Below are 20,013 nucleotides of genomic sequence, written 5' to 3'. Positions count from 1 at the left end.
TCATGAGAACCATAATTTTGTTGTTTTTATTCACAGTTGTATCCTTAGCATCTAATGCAATACACAGAGTAGATGGTCAATAAGTATTTGAATGAGTAAAAACATTTACTTTCACTTATACTGGTCCATTGGTCTAACACTAAAACAGTGGTCATTAAAAATAAATATTACTCCACATAATCAGTATTGAAATTAGCAAGTTACATGGTTAAAGTATAATTTTCATTCATTTTCAAAAGATTTCTCTTACCTCATTGGCTACTGTTATTTTTTTTTTAAAAAAAAGGGCAAATGGTATCTAACAATGTTAGGCCAGTAGAGTATTAAGGAATATGAATATTTTGACCCTTCTTCAGTATATTAATTTCAAGTATCATGTAAGTAATTGTTCTTCCTCAGAGTTTGGGATGACTTATGTGAGATGTATTTAAGACTAATATAGTCAATATGTTAATCTAATATTCTGATTTTGTTTGGCAGGTTGGTTCCTTTGAACATAATCTTACAACTGATCTTCTAAATCACCTGGTATTTGTACAGAAAGTATTCATGAAGGAAGTTAATGAAGTAATACAAAAAGTTTCTGGTAAGATGATCTGCTCCCTTACAATATAGAACATTCTCACTGGCTATAGGATGGTCCACGTACCAGTGGTATAAGTATTGATTCTGTCATTTAGATAAAATTGTTAACTCCCTAACAACTCTGTATTCCTTTAATGGATTTCTCACCTACAGATGCTCCTGCTTATTACTTTTTTATGTGTAATATATACATTTACAATTTGTTTACTATAAACTACACAAAGCTCCCTTATGCTTCCCTTCCAAAAAAAAAAACAGTGTGTGTCTATTAATTAACTAATCTTAATCATTGTGGACAGAATTTAGATCAGTGTTAAGATTTGATTTTACTCTATATCAGATGGTAACTATATGCTGGTTACATGGTAAATTGTCTATAGCAACCTTTATTATATTTTTGCTGTTTCTCAAGAGTAGATTACAAGTAACCTTCTTAATTCCCATTTTACATTTTAACAGGAAATATATGTCTTATTTTAAAATGTTTATTTGATTTAAATTCACAAGATAGAGTATTAAGAGGAATTAGGGTGGAAAACAAGTTGACTGTATAACAGTTCTTGAGGCTGAATATTTCCAAAGTGAATATAAATAATCGTGTTAAAATAATAGTTAAGCCTCACCAATAAAATGGCATCAAGAGGGGATTCCTCCATTGTTGATGAATAAATTAATTCATTTTACAAATTTATTAAGTATCTATTCAATTATAATTGTGATGAGTTCTCTGAATGACAAGAAGAGGGTGTTGTGTCTATGTCAAAGGAAAAACAAACGTATTCTAAGGAATCAGAAAAGGCTTCACACAGAGGATGTCATATTCAAAACTTCACAAGTGAAGTCTCATTTGGCAAGAAAGAAGAAAGAGAAGATTAAGGCAGAGCTTATGGGCCAGTATTTGATAAGGCTTTGAAGGAGGACAGAACATGGATTAGGAAATTGAATTATATATAAAAACTGTGTGTGCAAGAGATTTTCCTGGTTCTCCTGGGTTGGTTCTGGTTGTGTCTGAGGTTAGGAAGCTACAGAAACTTACAAGTGAAGTAGAACAATTAAATCAACTGGGAGTCTTGGAATTTTTCTGAAAATGGTTGAATACAAACTGTTTAGGAAGGGATGAATATATAGCAGAAGCCCTTTCTGCCACTGAAGGTGTCTCTTCTTGGAGATATACAGAAGTTTTGATGTGGCCCATTTACCTGGTTAAAGTCACATTAGAACATTGTGTATACAAATTAAGACTTTTTTAAGACTGCTACTGCTAAATATGTATAATTAAAAAAACAAACCCTTCCAGTAACTAATCTTGTATCTCTTACAGTACAAGTGTAGAGTTCCTGGTATTAGTATGGTATGTAAGCCATACTTAAAGTGGTTTTGATGAAAGAAAAAGGCTTTTCTTAACCTTTGAATTGCATTGCTAGGATTTATAAGAAAAGTAGGTCTATGAATAATGAACTGGAAAAGAAAACTGGAAATTAGTGTTCCACCCATGAAGACTTGCCAATCACTGAAAAATAAAAAGCTCAGAAAATGATGCCAACGTCATTTAGTGGCTAGATCTGCTCCCTGAACCATTCGTTCCTGACCGTAGAGACAGCATGACTCCTAGGAAAATAACTGAAACATAAGTCACATATCATCCAGCTGGTCCAGGGCCTCATGAAACATAGATGTTCCCTTATCAAAACCAGAGAATGTAACAGATTATTGAGAGGGAATGCTTTGAATCCTTGTAGCCCAATTTCTTAGTATTCTAATATCTGTATTGCTTCCCTACTCTCCCATAATCCTCACGATTATTTTCTTTATTTATTTTTAAAACTTTTTCCTCGTGCTTTCCCTTTATGTTACATTTAGCTTTAGGATATTTTCTGTTGCATAGGCATACTCATGTTCACAACCATCATCAAGTTTGTTAGGAAAATTCTTTTTTGAAGAATCAGTTCTTACAATCTTAGTTGTACATAGACTGCCTGGGTTTCAGAAAGCTGTAGGTAAGCACTGACCTAGTAAAGAGAGGAGATCTATCTTTCATTATATACAGCCCTATGTGTGTAATGTATTTGTAATGTATTAGTAATATATTTTTATATATATGAAATAAGGTTACCATTTTTACAATTAGATCAGGTATATGTTTAATTCATAACAAGGTAGAAAACTGTAGAGTTAATGTAACTAATAGTGTCTCTGATATTTCTATAAACTAAAAGGATTGTGTAATACATTTTGTAAGAGGCAGAGCTTGTCTTTAAAATTTTTTGAAACTATGTAAAACATATTCAGCTTTCTGGTTAGTCCTTCTATTTCAGTATTTTATTGGGTATTCTGGGTATTTTGTCTCTTCACATACATCTTAGAATGAGTTTGTTGATATCCACAAAATAAGTTGGTAGGATTTGGATTTGGATTGCATTGAATTTAGAGATCAAGTTGAGAAGAACTGATGTCTATCTTTTATCAGAGTTTTGTAGTTTTTCTTATGTACATCTTGTATATATGTTGTTAATTTATAGTAATACCTAAGCATTTTAATTTTTGTGGAAATGTAAATGGTATTGGGTTTTAAATTTCACATTCCACTGTTTACTGCTGCTGTATAGGAAAGTGATTGATGTTTATATATTATTAAACTTTGTATCCTGTGACCTTGCTATACTCACTTATTGGTTCCAGGAGCTTCTACATAGATGATCAAGTCATTTGTGAACAAAGACAGTTTTATTTCTTCCTTCCCAATTTGTATATCTTTTATTTCCTTTTCTTGTCATATTGCATTAGCTAGGACTTCTTGTATGATGTTGAAAAGGATTGGTAAGAGGGGCTATGCTTGGTTTGTACGTTATCATAGTGGGAAAACTGAAAGCTTTTCACCAATAAGCATGGTTTTAGCTGAAGATTTTTTTTGTAGATATTCTCTATCAAATTGAGAAAGTTCTGCTCAGTTTTAGTTTACTGAAAGTCTTATCAGTAGGTTTTGAATTTTGTCAAATGCTTTTTCTGCATCTATTAATATGGTCATGTGACTTTTATGCTTTAGCCTGTTGATGTGATGGATTACATTAATTTATTACCTACTGGGAAGAAACTTCACATCTCGCTTACATTTGCTCCCTTGGATGATGCTAAATTCAATACACATAGAAAAAGAGGAATCATTTTGAGATAGAATGTTTGAAAGATAAACATGTGGAAAAGCTTTTACAGTAAGACAAAGAGAAGTGGAAGTAGAGGTTGGATTTCAGAATGTTGGAACTTTCTTTCCTAAATACCACATAGCCTAAGCAACAAATGGTTTATTATAGGAACTTTATCCCCAGGGTCTTCTACCTCCATTTTTTTAAAAATGTATAGGCCAAACTTTTATTATCACACTCTTTGTTATTAAAATCTGTTATCTTATTTTTCATTGCTCCACATTTAGTTTTTCTTTCATTCTTTTTTGTTTATAGAACATGTAGAAATAAATAACCAAGGTCATATTTTTGATTGAAGAAATTTTTTCATTGTACTTTTTCCTTCAAATATATTTTCTGAGATGTATAATCATGTTTGGTATACTTATATGTACAATGTTTTAATTTAGGCCATATAAAAAGTTCTTAATTTTCTATATATATAGTACTGTCCCTGCCTTATATCTTACTAAGGGAAATGTGGCATGGCTAGAGTTCCCTGTTAAAGATTCAGTTAATGATCAGTAAAAAGAGAATATTGTATGGGTGTTTAAACACATAACGTAATTACTCTATTCCTTTTGAAGAAATTGCCTCAGACCTTCAATTATTTAATTAGTTAACCTCTTTTAGGTGGGGAGCAGCCTATTCCTCTTTGGAATGAACATGATGGAACAGCGGATGGAGAGAAGCCTAAAATTCTACTTTATTCTTTGAACTTGCAGTTTAAGGTAACATAAGTAATAATATAATAATGATTCCTTAAGAAGTATTTTTCCACTTAATGTATGCTTATAGAAAACTCATATGATACATGAATATGCCAAACAAAATAAAATTGAAGTATTAAATATAATCCTACTCACTCATATAAGAAGCTTTAACAATTGAATACCCTCTAGGATTTTTCCTGTTTGTATTTAAATATATATATATATATATATATATATTTCTGCATTTTTAAAACCTTTGAATACCTCTCCACTTCAGAACATTTAGATCTACTTTATCTTCTTACACTGCTGTGCTATATAGTATACAGTTCTAACAATTTAAGTACTTCCTTCTAATGAACATTTTGATTTTTTTCTAATTATTGCTATTATAAATTACTCTGTAAGAAATGTTTTGTACCCTTGTCCAATTAAAATAATACCTTAATGTAAATCTTATTGCTTCTAATATTTAAGATATTAGTGTTCTTAAAAATAAAAATTATTCACACCAAATAGTTACTTGTAATTAATGTATTTAACTTATGAAGAGTCTGTATTTTGAATATAAAATACTGAAATGAAATTTAATAGCTAAAAAAGTTCCTACTGACTTGAGAAATTAAAGGATGTTGCCAGTTTTATCAGTTCAATAGGCATCCAAGATATTTTAGAACATGATATTTTACTTATCACATACTGAAAGATTTCATTTGAATGGGTGTATATTGTTGATTTAAGATTCTTTTTTTCCTCCAAACATATATAAACTACTAGGGTATTCAGGTAACGGCCACAACTCCCTCAATGAGAGCTGTAAGATTTGAAACTGGGTTGATTGAACTGGAACTTTCAAACAGACTTCAAACCAAAGCTTCACCAGGAAGCAGCAGCTATCTGAAACTGTTTGGTAAATGCCAAGTGGATTTAAATCTGGCTTTAGGACAGATTGTCAAACATCAGGTGAGTGCTGAATATGTTGATATTAAAACTGTGACTTTTAAACCCTGCAAAACATTTTGAACTACTTTAAATATTATTATACTTTAAAAAGTACTTAGTTTAAGTTCTGAAAATTTGATTGTAAATTCTAATGAAAATTTACTAAAGAAGGCCCTTATAATTTTATCTGGCATTTCATTTGAGTATTTTGGCAGTATATTGTTCTGGCAAATACAATCACGTGAAATTTAATCTAGTATCTTCATGAATACTTATAATTTCTCTTGATTTTGTTAACAGTCTGTATTAACATGGCATGCATGCTAAGTAGCTTCAATCACGTCCAACTCTGTGTGACCTTATGGAGTGTGGCCCACCAGGCTCCTCTGTCCATGGGATTCTCCAGACAGGAATATCGGAGTGGGTTGCTGTGCCCTTCTCCAGGGATCTTCCCAACCCAGGGATTGAATCTGCATTACCTGCATTTGCCAGGCAGGTTCTTTACCACTAGTGCCACCTAGGAAGCCCCCTGTATTAACATTAGTCAATCCTTAAGATGTTACTGGGCTTCCCTCGTGGCTCAGATGGTAAAGAACCTGCCTGCAATGTAGGAAACCTGGGTTCGATCCCGGGGTTGGGAATATCCCCTGGAGGAGGGCATGGCAACCCACTCCAGTATTCGTGCCTGGAAAATCCCCATGGACAGAGGAGCCTGGCAGCCTACAGTCCATGGGGTCACAAAGAGTCAAACATGAATGAGTGACTAATCTCCTGTTTGAATAATGGCAAATTTTGCATGCCATAATGTTAAACATACACACACACACACACACACACAAAGTAGTAAATCGGATTCTGTTTTATAAAAACAGCTTTCATAGCTCATGAGGGAATTTCTGTTTTGCTAAAACTTAGGTAGATTTTTAATCATTTTCCTTCTTTTCTTTGAAGAACTGATTAAAAGAATACCAGTCACACTTGTAAAGCTGAATGGCTATATTAAAGATTATGTTGGGGAATAAATGAACAAAATTTTCATGTCATCTCTAGAAAAACTAATTTTTTCTAATAGAAGCACAGTTTGAGAGATCTAATTATCTTGCCATTGAAGATATGAACCTAATCCTAGCTGTTGTATGAATTTTATGTATCTCTTCTGTTTATTTCTTACATACCCATTCATATTGTATATTAATTTCAAATGTTATGGTATAGAGTATCAGGAATCTATCGTTAACAAATGAAATGAAGAAAAGTGTACTGTAGTTCTTTTGGTGAACAATACCAGCTTCCCTGAAAGCTCAGTTGTTAAAGAGTCCGCCTGCAATGCAGGAGACCCCAGTTCAATTCCTGGGTCAGGAAGATCCCCTGGAGAAGGGATAGGCTACCCACTCCAGTGTTCTTGGGCTTCCCTTGTGGCTCAGCTGGTAAAGAATCCGCCTGCAATGTGGGAGACCCGAGTTCAATCCCTGGGTTGGGAAGATCCCCTGGAGAAGGGAAAGGCTACCCACTCCAGTATTCTGGCCTGGAGAATTCCATGGACTATATAGTTCATGGGTTGCAAAGAGTCTGACACAACTGAGGGCTTTGACTTTCACCATTAATGGTGTTAAAACTTTTAATTTTTTAAATTAAAACATTTAAAACATTTCCATTATTTGATTTTGTTGAGCTTTTCATTTTATCTTAGGTTTATGAGGAAGCTGGTTCTGATTTTCATCAAGTTGCCTATTTTAAAACTAGAATTGGATTAAGAAATGCCCTGCGAGAAGAAATCAGTGGTTCTTCAGATAGGGAAGCTGTGCTTATTACCTTGAATCGACCAATTGTTTATGCACAGCCCGTGGCCTTTGATAGAGGTAAGATGAAATCTATCAATACTACATTGTCAGATTTAGAAATGTTTTGGTAATACTAGAGAAAGTCATCCGTAGTTTACCAGCGTAAATGCTTGACAGTAAATGTCTCTTAAATTTGAAATGTGAGCATCCAAAAACAGTTTCTTGTGTATTCTCATCAGTTTTTGAAGTTACTTTACTTTTTAAAGTTCCTTGCTTTTTACATGAATCTATAGGAATGTCTGATTCAGAATTTTAATTTTAATGCTAAGTTTTTTGGTTTGGGGAACTATTGCACCCATTCTTCTTGGCACTGTCTTTATTCAGTTATTCTATAAACATTTATTGTTCACTATAGAAGTGGAATACAGATACAGAAAACAGGAACTATGCCCTCAAGGAGCTCTCAGTTCAGTGGAAAGAGAGCAAAGTAGACTGCAGAGTTGAGATATATATATATATATATATATGTATATATATATATACATATATACATATATACATACATACTTTTTTCTTCTTCTGATATATTAGGGAATTCTCTTTCTCTGTGCTTCTCAGAGAAGAAACTAATTTTTTAGGTTCAACTTGGAGTTAGGAGTTTACTTGGGCGATAGGAAATGTCCTATTTTACCTCTGTAGTTAGGAACTAAATAAATAATTGCCAAGTGAAAAAGAAAAGGAATATACATATATAAATATATATCAGCACAGGGGCCCGAGAAAATATAGCAACAACTTTCATGAAGGAAAATGATGAGAAATAAGGCTAAATGATAGGATCTAATTAATGTCTCTTGGGCAAATAGTAATTGTTATTTTAGAAGTAATAAAGAACCATTTATGAAACCATAAAATAAACTGGTGATGGGCATTGGCTGTTGATAAGATCAGTTTGTTAGAAAACTACCTCTAACATTTTGTTTTTCTAAATCTGGTACACTTTTTTTTTCTATTTCTCATCTTACCATCCTCTGGTCAGCTTCCAATGGTTCCTTAAAAGTACTTTCTACTCTTGTATCCATTCCATAACTCTTGCTTTTCCTTCTGCTTCTCTGACCTCTTCATCTTTATCTTCTCTTAAGACTCCCCCTCTATATATAGCATTAAATGATGTTTTATTTACCTAAAGATTTCATTCTTATTACAAACTCAAATGTTTTTTACTCCTCTCTCTAAATCACACTTTTAACATGTATGCTTTTGTACTACATACCCCTTCAAGAATTTTTAACAGTTGTAACAGAAAGCTTTGTATGGTCAGGGACCATATTTGTTTTCCTTTGTGATTCCGTCCCAATGCTTAGCATATAGTAGGCATTTCACAAGTAATTCATTAAATGAGTGACTAGACCTGAATTATCTTCTGTGTTTTGCCATTTTGCAGTTTCCTGCTTTCTGCTTTTTTCATTTGTCTGGTTGACTATGTCCTCTTAGATTCTTTCTAGTTGTAATGCTATAATTTTCTGGGGCTAATTTTTATTAATCAACAGTTTTACTTGCCATGTAGATTTACAGCTTTGATTTTAATATTTCCTTTGCCCTGTCTTAATTATCAAAAGCTGTGCTGTTTTGGCTGAATTATAAGGCTGCATATGACAACTGGAATGAACAACGAATGGCTTTACATAAAGATATTCATATGGCTACAAAGGAAGTGGTAGATATGCTGCCTGGTATCCAGCAAACGTCAGCCCAGGCATTTGGGACTCTCTTCCTGCAGCTCACTGTCAATGATCTGGGAATTTGCCTGCCTATCACGAATACTGCACAGGTATAAAAAAGAGAATCATAGTCCAAGATTTAGAACCAAACATTTCTACTAACCATTTTTTTGTGTGTACAGAGTATAATAATAAATATTTTCAGGATAACAGTTTATAACTTGAGTTTAATAAATAGTAAAATTGAACTCCTTCCAACATTATTCATCCACAGAGTATTTAATGTGGATCTCATGAGACTTATCTCTGACTCATTCTGATGTGCCTCATAACAGTAATGAGATTGACACCCATCTAATAAATCTTTACCTTGGAAAATATGCAGCTTGGTTTTAAAATATTTTTACTTCATATTTAGCAAAGACATCTTTGGCATATACTTGTTGATAAAATAGAAACATGGCATATTTAAGAATACAATATAATATTTAATAAATTCATCTAAAACAAGGTAGGGAATTTCCAAAGTCTTTTAAACTGTAATATTTAATGGTAACAAACTTTCAAGTTATGTGTACTAGATAAAGCAGAAATACTCTTTGTGGTTTAAGAACAGTTCTCGGGAATGCATATTTGCATGCTCACTTGTAAAAGAGAAAAATCTGTGAACCCTTATTATGCTAAGAAGTTACGATTATAACAAATACAGAGGACTGTGTTTTATTGTTATAATTTACCTTAACCTGTAACCAGTTGTTGAATGAATTTACCTTCTAGTTGTTGTCTGACAGGAAAGTGTTAAGAAAATTCTGGGTTGAGGATTGGCAGTATGTGTTATGTTTGTGCTTCAGGAGTTGAAAAATGATAATACAGCATGTTGGACAGAGCTCGGGAAGGCTATACACAGCAGGGATGGTTGTCAAAATGAAGATGTTCCCCACAACTAAAGCAGAGACTTGAGATTTTAAAAAATAGATAATCAGCCTTTTACATGTTTAGTTTTTAAAAAAATAAATGGCAAGTGCATATCACATGGGCAGTTTAATGTTTTAAAGTAGTATCTTTCTAAGCTGCTTTTTAAAAAGCTCTCTAGGGTTGACTCTTTCTATATGTTGGGTCTTCTAAATCCTAGATTTCCAAACTTTAAAAGTTGTCACCTTTTGTCTCATTAATGTATTTTTCAGTCTAATCACACTGGAGACCTTGACACTGGTTCTGCCTTAGTACTGACCATTGAAAGTACTCTCATCACTGCTTGTTCTTCAGAATCTCTAGTCAGTAAAGGGCATTTCAAAAACTTTTGTATCCGTTTTGCTGATGGCTTTGAGACGTCATGGGATGACTGGAAACCAGAAATTCGTGGGGACCTAGTAATGAATGCCTGTGAGTGTCTCTTATTTTCTGTATGAGCTTTATAATTTTTAAAAATTAAAAATAATCCCGTCTCCATTAGTAAAACTAAAGGATGTTCATATATAAGAATTTTATTAGACTTTGTGAAATAAAGACTGTTTCTAATTAAAGATACCAGAACATATTTGTGAAAAACTGCAGCTTTCAGTAGTTTGGGTAAATAAACCAACCTGATATTCTTATTGATGGTGTAGCATTTGCTCACCCCCTGATTTTTCCTGTAATTGATTTATGAATGACCGGGTAAAGTGTCACGGTCTTCGTAGACCGGTACCTGGGGACTGGAGTCGACGAGAAGAAGGATGCAGGGGACCCAAGTCTCGAGTGAAACAAGGGTACTTTATTTGCAGAAACGCATGCTTATATATCTTCAATAAAATGATTACTCAGCCATTAAAAAGAATGAAATTCCACTAGTTGCAACAAAATGGATAGTCCTTTGAGTAAAAGGTCACTGAAGAGAGTCACTGAAGGGAATCCAAGCAGGTGCTCTTTCCCATGATCTCAGTCCTAAGAACTGCGTGCAGCTCTGCTCATTCCTATTTTCCAGGAACTGATAAGGAACAGAGAGTCCTTGAGAAATGGCACACAAAGGAAGAAAACATATTGGATCCCTTAAAGTTGAACATCCCCTGACAATGAAGTGTCTTTATTCTGTGGGAATCTTGAAAGAAAGTGATACATGTATAAGATCCAGTTCATTCTATATCATAATACAGGATAACCAGGAACTTGAGCCATAAGTAAATCCACACTTCCAAATATGTAGTATGCAGAGTATAATTTGGGTAGATTCCTCTGATTCCATAATGCTCAAGGTTGGGAATAACTGAAGCTGTGTTTAATATGCTATTTTGAAGATACAGGGGTTTATTTTTATTTTAATATTTTAAACATTATAGCAGATTTGATCAAAGTATCATTAATCTTATAATGAAAAATTATATTTGAGAATTAAAGGCTGTGAATTAAAATCCCTCAGTTAATCTGTAGACCAAAATTAATACTTACTTTCCAGAAGATTATATGCTATTATTTAGCAATTTTCCCCTCTCTCCATTGGAAGAAAATTCCTCCAGTTGTGGGTTTTCTTTAGGTATTTGGAAGACTTTCAAGTGTTTTCACATCAAAAAATTAAAGTTTTGGTTAGTTAATTTTGGTAAAATTTTAGGCAAAATTCCTGGTTTTGAATGCTTTGCATTTAGATAAGTAATAGGTAAAATACTAGGATGTCAGGTTATTAAGAAGACTTGCTATCAAAGTACTCATGCTTAATACCCAAAAGACCAAAAATAGCCTTCATTAGCGACCTTTACAAATAATCATTTTACATGGTTGTTATATATATGTTTTAAAAAGTCACCATTAACTGTCCTTTGTTTGTGTGGTTTTTTCCCCCTTAAAATAAATTTAAACCTATTGATTTTTATTAAGGTGATATTTTGTCATCATTGTAGTCATATTGGATAAAATATATTTGGAAGCAAAGGAAGAATACTGTTTCCTTAACAGTTTAAACAAAGGGAAAATGCATAAGAAATATACCTCTGACTCAAAATCAAAAACATATTAATATAAACAACAACTTAGCACTTCAGTGGACATTATTACCAACAAAGTAGAACACTAACATGCTATAATAATTGTGAAAATCATAATTTATTTTGAATTTTGGAGGTTATCAAATGACTTGTATTTGTAACATGCTTATTGTTGGGTGTCTTGGGAGGATGGCAAAGGAGGTGAGTAGAGTAGTTGTTTTGTTGATAAATAAGAATTCCAAATTGCAAATTTGCCAAGTAGTTTACTACTTTGTAGTTTTTATTAGTAATAAGTATACTTGTAACTGATAATTTTTTTTTTTAAAGAGTCGAGTTTAGGGCAGAGAAATAAGAAGTAGGATTGTGTGTTAGGATTTTTTTTCAAAGATCATTTAAAAGTCATGCCCTAGAAAAAAGGTGACCTACTATATTTTCTTCTCTCAGTAATGATATTTGGAGGAAATGCAGTTAAAATTAGAAAGCACGATCTGCAGGAAGTGTTCCATGGACCATTTAAATAAATAAAGATTAGACTCTTTTCAGTAACACGTACTTAGAGAAGCTAAACTACTAGAAGTTTGAAGAATTCTAGTCTTTGTGCTAACACCTGGGTAACAGCATTTGGTTGTCACAGCAGGAAAACTGCCTTCCTGGATTCTGGTTGGTCCAACTCAGATGACAAGTGCAATGGGAAAGAGCCCAGTTGGTTTCCTGCGTCTCACTTTGAGGATTCAGATCTAATCCAAAGAATTTAAATATTCCTTACTAATACACCATGGCTCTGTATTCTATGAATTTGTATAATCTTCTTTTTTTTAACTTTTAAATATTCTCTACCACTTCTTTGGATTGGAAGTCCTCAATGTTTTCTACTCTTTTTAAATTTACTAGCCTTAGTTATATTTCTCCAATTTCAAAGGATTTTGCTTTCATTCTAGCATGTTTAGATTTGCAAGGGTTGTTTAGGTTTTTTTTCTATTTTGCTCTTTTTTATAACTGACATTAAAGGTGAATTAGGCAATGTGAGTTGTAGAAATACTGTTTTTGGAGAGAGTGTATTAAACAGTTTAGGCTTTATTTCTTTAAAAGTTGTTTCAAGGATGGTATGTCTCTACTTTTAAAACTTGATTTAATTAACCTCTAAAGAAAAGCTAAAGTTATCTGATTAAAGCTAAGTAGTAGAAAATGCTTCAAAGTTAAAAGTCACATGTATTCTGAGGATAAGTCAATGAGCTCAGGAGACTGATCTTATGAGACTGACATCATGGCAGTAAGTCTTCTTTTTTTTTTTTAATTCTCATAAAAAGGTCCTTGTCAAAGTAAAAGACAGGGCTGATGAATCATGTCTGTGAACTCATGTGGCAGTTCTTAGTTATCAAAAAATCAGTTTTAAAGTATTTGCATTCTCAAAGTGCCATTTACTCATGATGGTACAAATTGTCACACCGTCAAGAAATTGGAGTTTCAGAGTTGGCCAGGTATTGGCCAGCAGATGAGGAAATCACACACAGAATGCAAAGGTAAAACTACAGTTAATTTTTTTTCTTTATTGAAGTATAGTTGATTTATAATCTATTAATTTCAGGTATGTGCAGTTTAGTTCTTAAAATCAATAAGAATAAAATATTGTGAGATATGAAGTAGATTTTGCAAGTCATCTAAGATAGTCCTTTTCTTTCTCCAGATTAGAAACTCAAACCTAGGGAGACTAGTAATCCTATTTATATTTAGATAATGATCCTTGAAAGAAAAATTACAGTATAATATTTAACCACAAGCATAATTTTGTTAAAGATTATTTTGGGGATGATTTTTGTGCAGGTGTAGTTCCAGATGGTACCTATGAAGTATGTTCCAGGACTACAGGACAAGCAGCTGCTGGTAAGTTCACATTTGGTATTACTTTTGCTATGTGTATCAGGTAGAATTCTGCTTTTTAAAATCTATTTTTCCTGTCTTTGTATTAGAGGAACTTTTAACTAAAACTCATTCTGTTATTCTCTAATTTTTAAAAACTATTTTGCAATAATATTAGTATATTTTTATTTAACAATTAATTAGACATCACCAGTGTATAACATAACTACAAAATGTTTTGGTAAAGACAAAGATGAATAAGATATACTTTCTACTCTATAAATTTAAATTCTAATAGTGTAGTTATGGCTCTGCAGTACAACTATAAACTGTAATAAGTGATAAGCTCAATAAAATACTGATATAAAATTCCAACTGCTATTGAAATTTATAGGAGGCAGATAAAATTTCTAAATTACAAAGGATACTAGGATGAGAGAAAGCTTAATGGAAGAACTAGCATTTAAACAGGGACTTGAAAGATGGATAAAACTCTTTCTTAGGCAAAAACAGAAAATATGAATAGGGAAAATTCAGGCAGGGAGAAAAATACCTGTTTTGTCAGAACACAGGTTCTAGTTAGCGTTGTCTGAATTGGCTGGAATAGTTATGTGAAAATAAGATGGGAAAAACCTTAAATCCCAAAATAAGGAGTTTGGACTTGATCTGGTGGGCAGTGAGAAAAGCACTGAATATTTTTGTGCAAGAAAACAGAGGTGGCAGTGTCAAAGGGATACTTTCATGGGTAGGTTAGGAGAAAAATCTAGGAAACTGGCTAGGAGATACTATAGAAGTAATAACCTGTCTTGTCTCTGAGATAGATTTTTTACTATTTTGCCTAGTATAAAATTAGGGTAAGCAAGAGATATTTATTTAAGAGCTCTTCAAATGTTGAGGAGATACTATAGAAGTAATAACCTGTCTTGTCTCTAAGATAAAAGCATAGTGTAAATTTTTATTATTTTGCCTGGTATAAAATTAGGGTAAGCAAGAGATATTTATTTAAGAACTCTTCAAATGTTGAGGAGCAGTAGAAACTGATTAAGATTAGTAGATTTCCTTTTCTCCTTATTATTCCCTCTTATCCTCCAAAACATAGTCCACGTGCCCATCCTAAGTAAATTGTCTCAGAAAATAGCAAGGCCTGAAGTCCCCACTTACTGAAAGGTTAGGAAATTTCCAGCAATAATGTTAGAAGAAAAATGTGATAACTGAAGTAAATATACATAATGGGAGGAAGAGCACATAAAAGTCTTTGTCGGGACACTTGCTTTTTAGTGAAAATAACACACTCAAACTAGCTTAACCAAAAGCAGGAACTTATCAAAAGAATTATTTGCAGATCACAGTTAAACTTAAGAATGGCTGTCTCCATGAAGAGAAGGAACCAGGTCAATTCAGGATAGTCTAGAAACAAGATTCCAGCTGTCACCAGAGCTCTTTCCAGCTCTTCTCTTTTCTTCATTCTGGCTGCCCACTTTTTCTTACTGCTGACGTCCTTTCACATGGCATGAAACACGGCTGCCAACAGCTCATGAACCTCATTTCCCCACCCTCAGTTACTAGAGAGGGACCATATTTTCTCAAGTCCAAGAGAGGATTCTTAGTTTTCCAACTTTGACCCTTACTTACACTGATTATCTAGTTAATTCTACTCAGATGACCATTATATCTACTACTGTGGGCAGAAATCCCTTAGAAGAAATGGAGTAGCCATCATAATCAACAAAATGAAATGCCGTCCTTAGATGCAATCTCAAAAACGACAGAATGATCTCTGTTCGTTTCCAAGGCAAACCATTCAATATCACGGTAATCCAAGCCTATGCCCCAACCAGTAACACTGAAGAAGCAGAAGTTGAATGGTTCTATGAAGACCTACAAGACCTTTCAAAACTAAAACCCCAAAGAGATGTCCTTTTCATTATAGGGGACTGGAATGCAAAAGTAGGAAGTCAGGAAACACCTGGAGTAACATGCAAATTCGGCCTTGGAGTATGGAATGAAGCAGTGCAAAGGCTAATAGAGTTTGGCCAAGAGAATGCACTGGTCATAGCAAACACCCTCTTCCAACAACACAAGAGAAGATTCTACACATGGACATCACCAGATGGTCAACACTGAAATCAGATTGATTATATTCTTTGCAGCCAAAGATGGAGGAGCTCTATACAGTCAGCAAAAACAAGACCAGGAGCTGACTGTGGCTCAGATCATGAACTCCTTATTGCCAAATTCAGACTTAAATTGAAGAAAGTAGGGAAAACCACTAGACCATTCAGGTATGACCTAAATCAAATTTCTTACGATTATACAGTGGAAATGACAAATAGATTTAAGGGACTAGATCTGATAGAGTGCCTGATGAACTATGGATGGAGGTTCGTGACATTGTACAGGAGACAGGGATCAAGACCATCCTCATGGAAAAGAAATGCAAAAAGGCAAAATGGTTGTCTGAGGAGGCTTTACAAATAGCTGTGAAACAAAGAGAAGCAAAAAGCAAAGGAGAAAAGGAAAGATATTCCCATCCGAATGCAGAGTTCCAAAGAATAGCAAGGAGAGATAAAAAGGCCTTCCTCAGAGATCAGTGCAAAGAAATAGAGGAAAACAACAGAATGGGCAAGACTAGAGATCTCTTCAAGAAAATTAGAAATACCAAGGGAACGTTTCATGCAAATGTACACAATAAAGGAGAGAAATTGTATGGGTCAACAGAAGCAGAAGATATTAAGAAGAGGTGGCAAGAATACACAAAAGAACTATACAAAAAAGATCTTCATGACCCAGATAAACATGATGGTATGATCACTCACCTAGAGCCAGGCATCCTGGAATGTGAAGTCAAGTGGGCCTTAGAAAGCATCACTACGAACAAATCTAGTGGAGGTGATGGAATTCCAGTTGAGCTATTTCAAATCCTGAAAGATGATGCTGTGAAAGTGGTGCACTCAATATGCCAGCAAATTTGGAAAACTCAGCAGTGGCCACAGGACTGGAAATGGTCAGTTTTCATTGCAATCCCAAGAAAGGCAATCCCAAAGAATGCTCAAACTACTGCACAATTGCACTCATCTCACACGCTAGTAAAGTAATGCTCAAAATTCTCCAAGCCAGGCTTCAGCAATACATGAACCGTGAACTTCCAGATGTTCAAGCTGGTTTTAGAAAAGGCAGAGGAACTAGAGATCAAATTGCCAACATCTGCTGGATCATCAAAAAAGCAAGAGAGTTCCAGAAAAACATCTATTTCTGCTTTATTGACTATGCCAAAGCCTTTGACTGGATCATAATAAACTGTGGAAAATTCTGAAAGAGGTGGGAATACCAGACCACCTGACCTGCCTCTTGAGAAACTTATATGCAGGTCAGGAAGCAACAGTTAGAACTGGACATGGAACAACAGACTGGTTCCAAATAGGAAAAGGAATATGTCAAGGCTCTATCTTGTCTCCATGCTTATTTAACTTATATGCAGAGTACATCATGCAAAATGCTGGGCTGGAAGAAACACAAGGTGGAATCAAGATTGCTGGGAGAAATATCAAAAACCTCAGATATGCAGATGACACCACCCTTATGGCAGAAAGTGAAGAGGGTCTAAAAAGCCTCTTGATGAAAATGAAAGAGGAGAGTGAAAAAGTTGGCTTAAAGCTCAACATTCAGAAAACTAAGATCATGGCATCTGGTCCCATCACTTCATAGGAAATAGATGGGAAAACAGTGGAAACAGTGTCCAGCTTTATTTTTTGGGGCTCCAAAATCACGGCAGATGGTGATTGCAGCCATGAAATTCAAAGATGCTTACTCCTTGGAAGGAAAGTTATGACCAACCTAGACAGCATATTAAAAAGCAGCGACATTACTTTGTCAACAAAGGTCCGTCTAGTCAAGGCTATGCTTTTTCCAGTAGTCATGTGTGGATGTGAGAGTTGGACTGTGAAGAAAGCTGAACGCCGAACAGTTGATGCTTTTGATCTGTGGTGTTGGAGAAAACTCTTGAGAGTCTCTTGGACTGCAAGGATATCCAACCAGTCCACCCTAAAGGAGATCAGTCCTGGGTGTTCATTGGAAGGACTGATGCTGAACCTGAAACTCCAATACTTCGGCCACATCATGCGAAGAGTTGACTCATTGGAAAAGACCCTGATGCTGGGAGGGATTGGGGGCAGGAGGAGAAGGGGACGAAAGAGGATGAGATGGTTGGATGGCACACCGACTCGATGGATATGAGTTTGAGTAAACTCCGGGAGTTGGTGATGGACAGGGAGGCCTGGCGTGCTGTGATTCATGGGGTCGCAGAGTCGAACACAGCTGAGAAACTGAACTGAACTGAACTGAATGAGGGAGGTTCATGCAAATCCTCCTACAGACACAGGAAAGTAGATGAACGTGGGGCTTGGGGAGGCTGGCATTCATAGGTCACATGGGGAAAGTAGAGTGCTGCAGAGATGAAACAGTAATTACACACTATGCAATAGGCACATCAGTCCCATAGTCTCATGTTTCTGACAGAACTGTAAGAGATACTAGTTATTACACAGGGCCATCATCCATTTTACTCCTTGAATGTAGAATTATTTAAATTTCTATACTTAAGACTTACCGAAAATGCCTCTTCTTTATTTAAACAGAAAGCAGTAGTGCTGGAACCTGGACACTCAACGTATTGTGGAAAATGTGTGGGATTGATGTCCACATGGATCCTAACATTGGAAAAAGACTGAATGCTCTGGGTAACACCCTTACAACCCTGACAGGAGAAGAAGACATAGATGACATTGCTGATCTAAATTCAGTGAATATAGCTGACTTGTCAGATGAGGATGAAGTTGATACTATGTCTCCCACTATCCATACTGTAAGTAAATTCACTGTTAGCCATTTTCAGGACTGGCTTTTACCCAGTGAAAGGGATATTATTAAATCATTGTTATTTATTATAGTTGCTAATTGTGAAGGAAGAAAGGGAGTGGTGGTTCTTTGTACCTACATTTATATAATTTTTTTTAAAATTTCATAATATTGTCTTTTAATTGAATTGCTTGTTTCATAATGACTGTCAGCCAGCTTGTGCCTTAACCTACAGATTACACATTAACAATAAAAGCAAAGAGCAAGCAAATCTGGAGAGAGAAAGTAGATTAGTGGTTGCCTAGGCCTGGGAGAGTTTAGGGCGTTTGGGAGAGGGGATGGGAAGAGACTGCTAATGTTATAAGGTTTTGTTTGGGAGGTGTGAAAATCTGATGGTTGCACAGTTTTATGAATATTTTAAAAACCACTGCACTATACATTTTAAATGGGTGACTTTTATGGCATGTGAATTATATCTCAATAATGATTTTAAAAAAATAAAAGTCAAAAGCAAAGTGCATGCACAAAATATACATTTTAAAAGTGTGTATTTCCATGTATACTGTACATATTCTGTAGTATCAGATTATTTCATCAGTAATTATTATTTATTAGTTAAAAAGAAAGTTTCTCTCTGCTTTCATTCCAGAATTAATTTTTTTTAAAATCTGAAACCTCTTTTTACTACTGTATCATTAATTAGTTTTATTCTTGGAAATAAAATTTTCTTTAAAAAGTTAACATTACTGTTTATTGTTTAGAGTTCAGATGGAAGTGCAGAAAGTGGAAATGGCCACAAGCTCACCTTTGGGCAGCGACTTGTAAATCACCTACTAGGCCTCAGGCCCCCACATCAGCGCTATTCTGTTCCTGCAGAGTATCTATGTGACCCAGAGGTGTGGGCCTCCCCTCAGTCTAGCCAGTCCCATTTGAAAGCATGCAGAGCTCACTCATGGGGAAACGTAGGTAGCAACTAGATTCCTTATGAAAATGAAGGGGTTTGAATCACTGGTGAATTCCAATCATGTTACTTAACATAGATGGCCTTGATTCCTGCATGCTTCTTTTGATTTAAGGTGCTATTTCTGTGATAAGATTTGCTTTGTGACCTGGGGGTGTTACTGACAGACATGCTTTTGATTTTTCAGGAAGCTATAGATTATCGAAGACAAGGAGCATCTGGTAGCCAGCCAGGAGAACTCAGAGGAAGAAAAATTATGAAGCGTATAGTAGATATCCGAGAATTGAATGAACAGGCCAAAGTAATAGATGATCTTAAGTATGTATAATGATTTTTAACTCAGTATAATATTCCCTAATAATAGAACCATGAGATTTTAAATGAGAAGGGAACTGGATTGGGGCTAGTACAACCCCCTTTAGTTAAATAAATGAGATCACCAAGGTCCAGAGAAGTTTGGTAATTT

General features: G+C 34.6%; 1 protein-coding gene across 7 annotated transcripts in view; it reads left to right on the top strand.

Moving 5' to 3' along the window:
- Nucleotides 1-20,013, top strand: part of BLTP1 (bridge-like lipid transfer protein family member 1) — a 198,188-nt gene that overhangs the window by 140,561 nt on the left and 37,614 nt on the right. For 5 of the 7 annotated variants that reach the window (XM_070474895.1, XM_070474896.1, XM_070474897.1 and 2 more), the window contains 10 exons: nucleotides 481-586; nucleotides 4,398-4,495; nucleotides 5,255-5,440; nucleotides 7,110-7,278; nucleotides 8,820-9,031; nucleotides 10,106-10,304; nucleotides 13,697-13,756; nucleotides 18,367-18,593; nucleotides 19,348-19,548; nucleotides 19,735-19,865. In XM_070474895.1, coding sequence (XP_070330996.1) covers nucleotides 481-586; nucleotides 4,398-4,495; nucleotides 5,255-5,440; nucleotides 7,110-7,278; nucleotides 8,820-9,031; nucleotides 10,106-10,304; nucleotides 13,697-13,756; nucleotides 18,367-18,593; nucleotides 19,348-19,548; nucleotides 19,735-19,865 — 1,589 coding nt within the window. The remainder of the gene's footprint in view (nucleotides 1-480; nucleotides 587-4,397; nucleotides 4,496-5,254; nucleotides 5,441-7,109; nucleotides 7,279-8,819; nucleotides 9,032-10,105; nucleotides 10,305-13,696; nucleotides 13,757-18,366; nucleotides 18,594-19,347; nucleotides 19,549-19,734; nucleotides 19,866-20,013) is intronic. The other 2 variants (XM_070474900.1, XM_070474899.1) reach the window with 1 other exon arrangement.

Source organism: Odocoileus virginianus, chromosome 12 (assembly GCF_023699985.2).
Source record: "Odocoileus virginianus isolate 20LAN1187 ecotype Illinois chromosome 12, Ovbor_1.2, whole genome shotgun sequence".
NCBI classification, from domain to species: Eukaryota; Metazoa; Chordata; class Mammalia; order Artiodactyla; family Cervidae; genus Odocoileus; species Odocoileus virginianus.
Note: the sequence above shows the minus strand (reverse complement) of the source record. Positions and strands in the feature narration are given on the sequence as shown.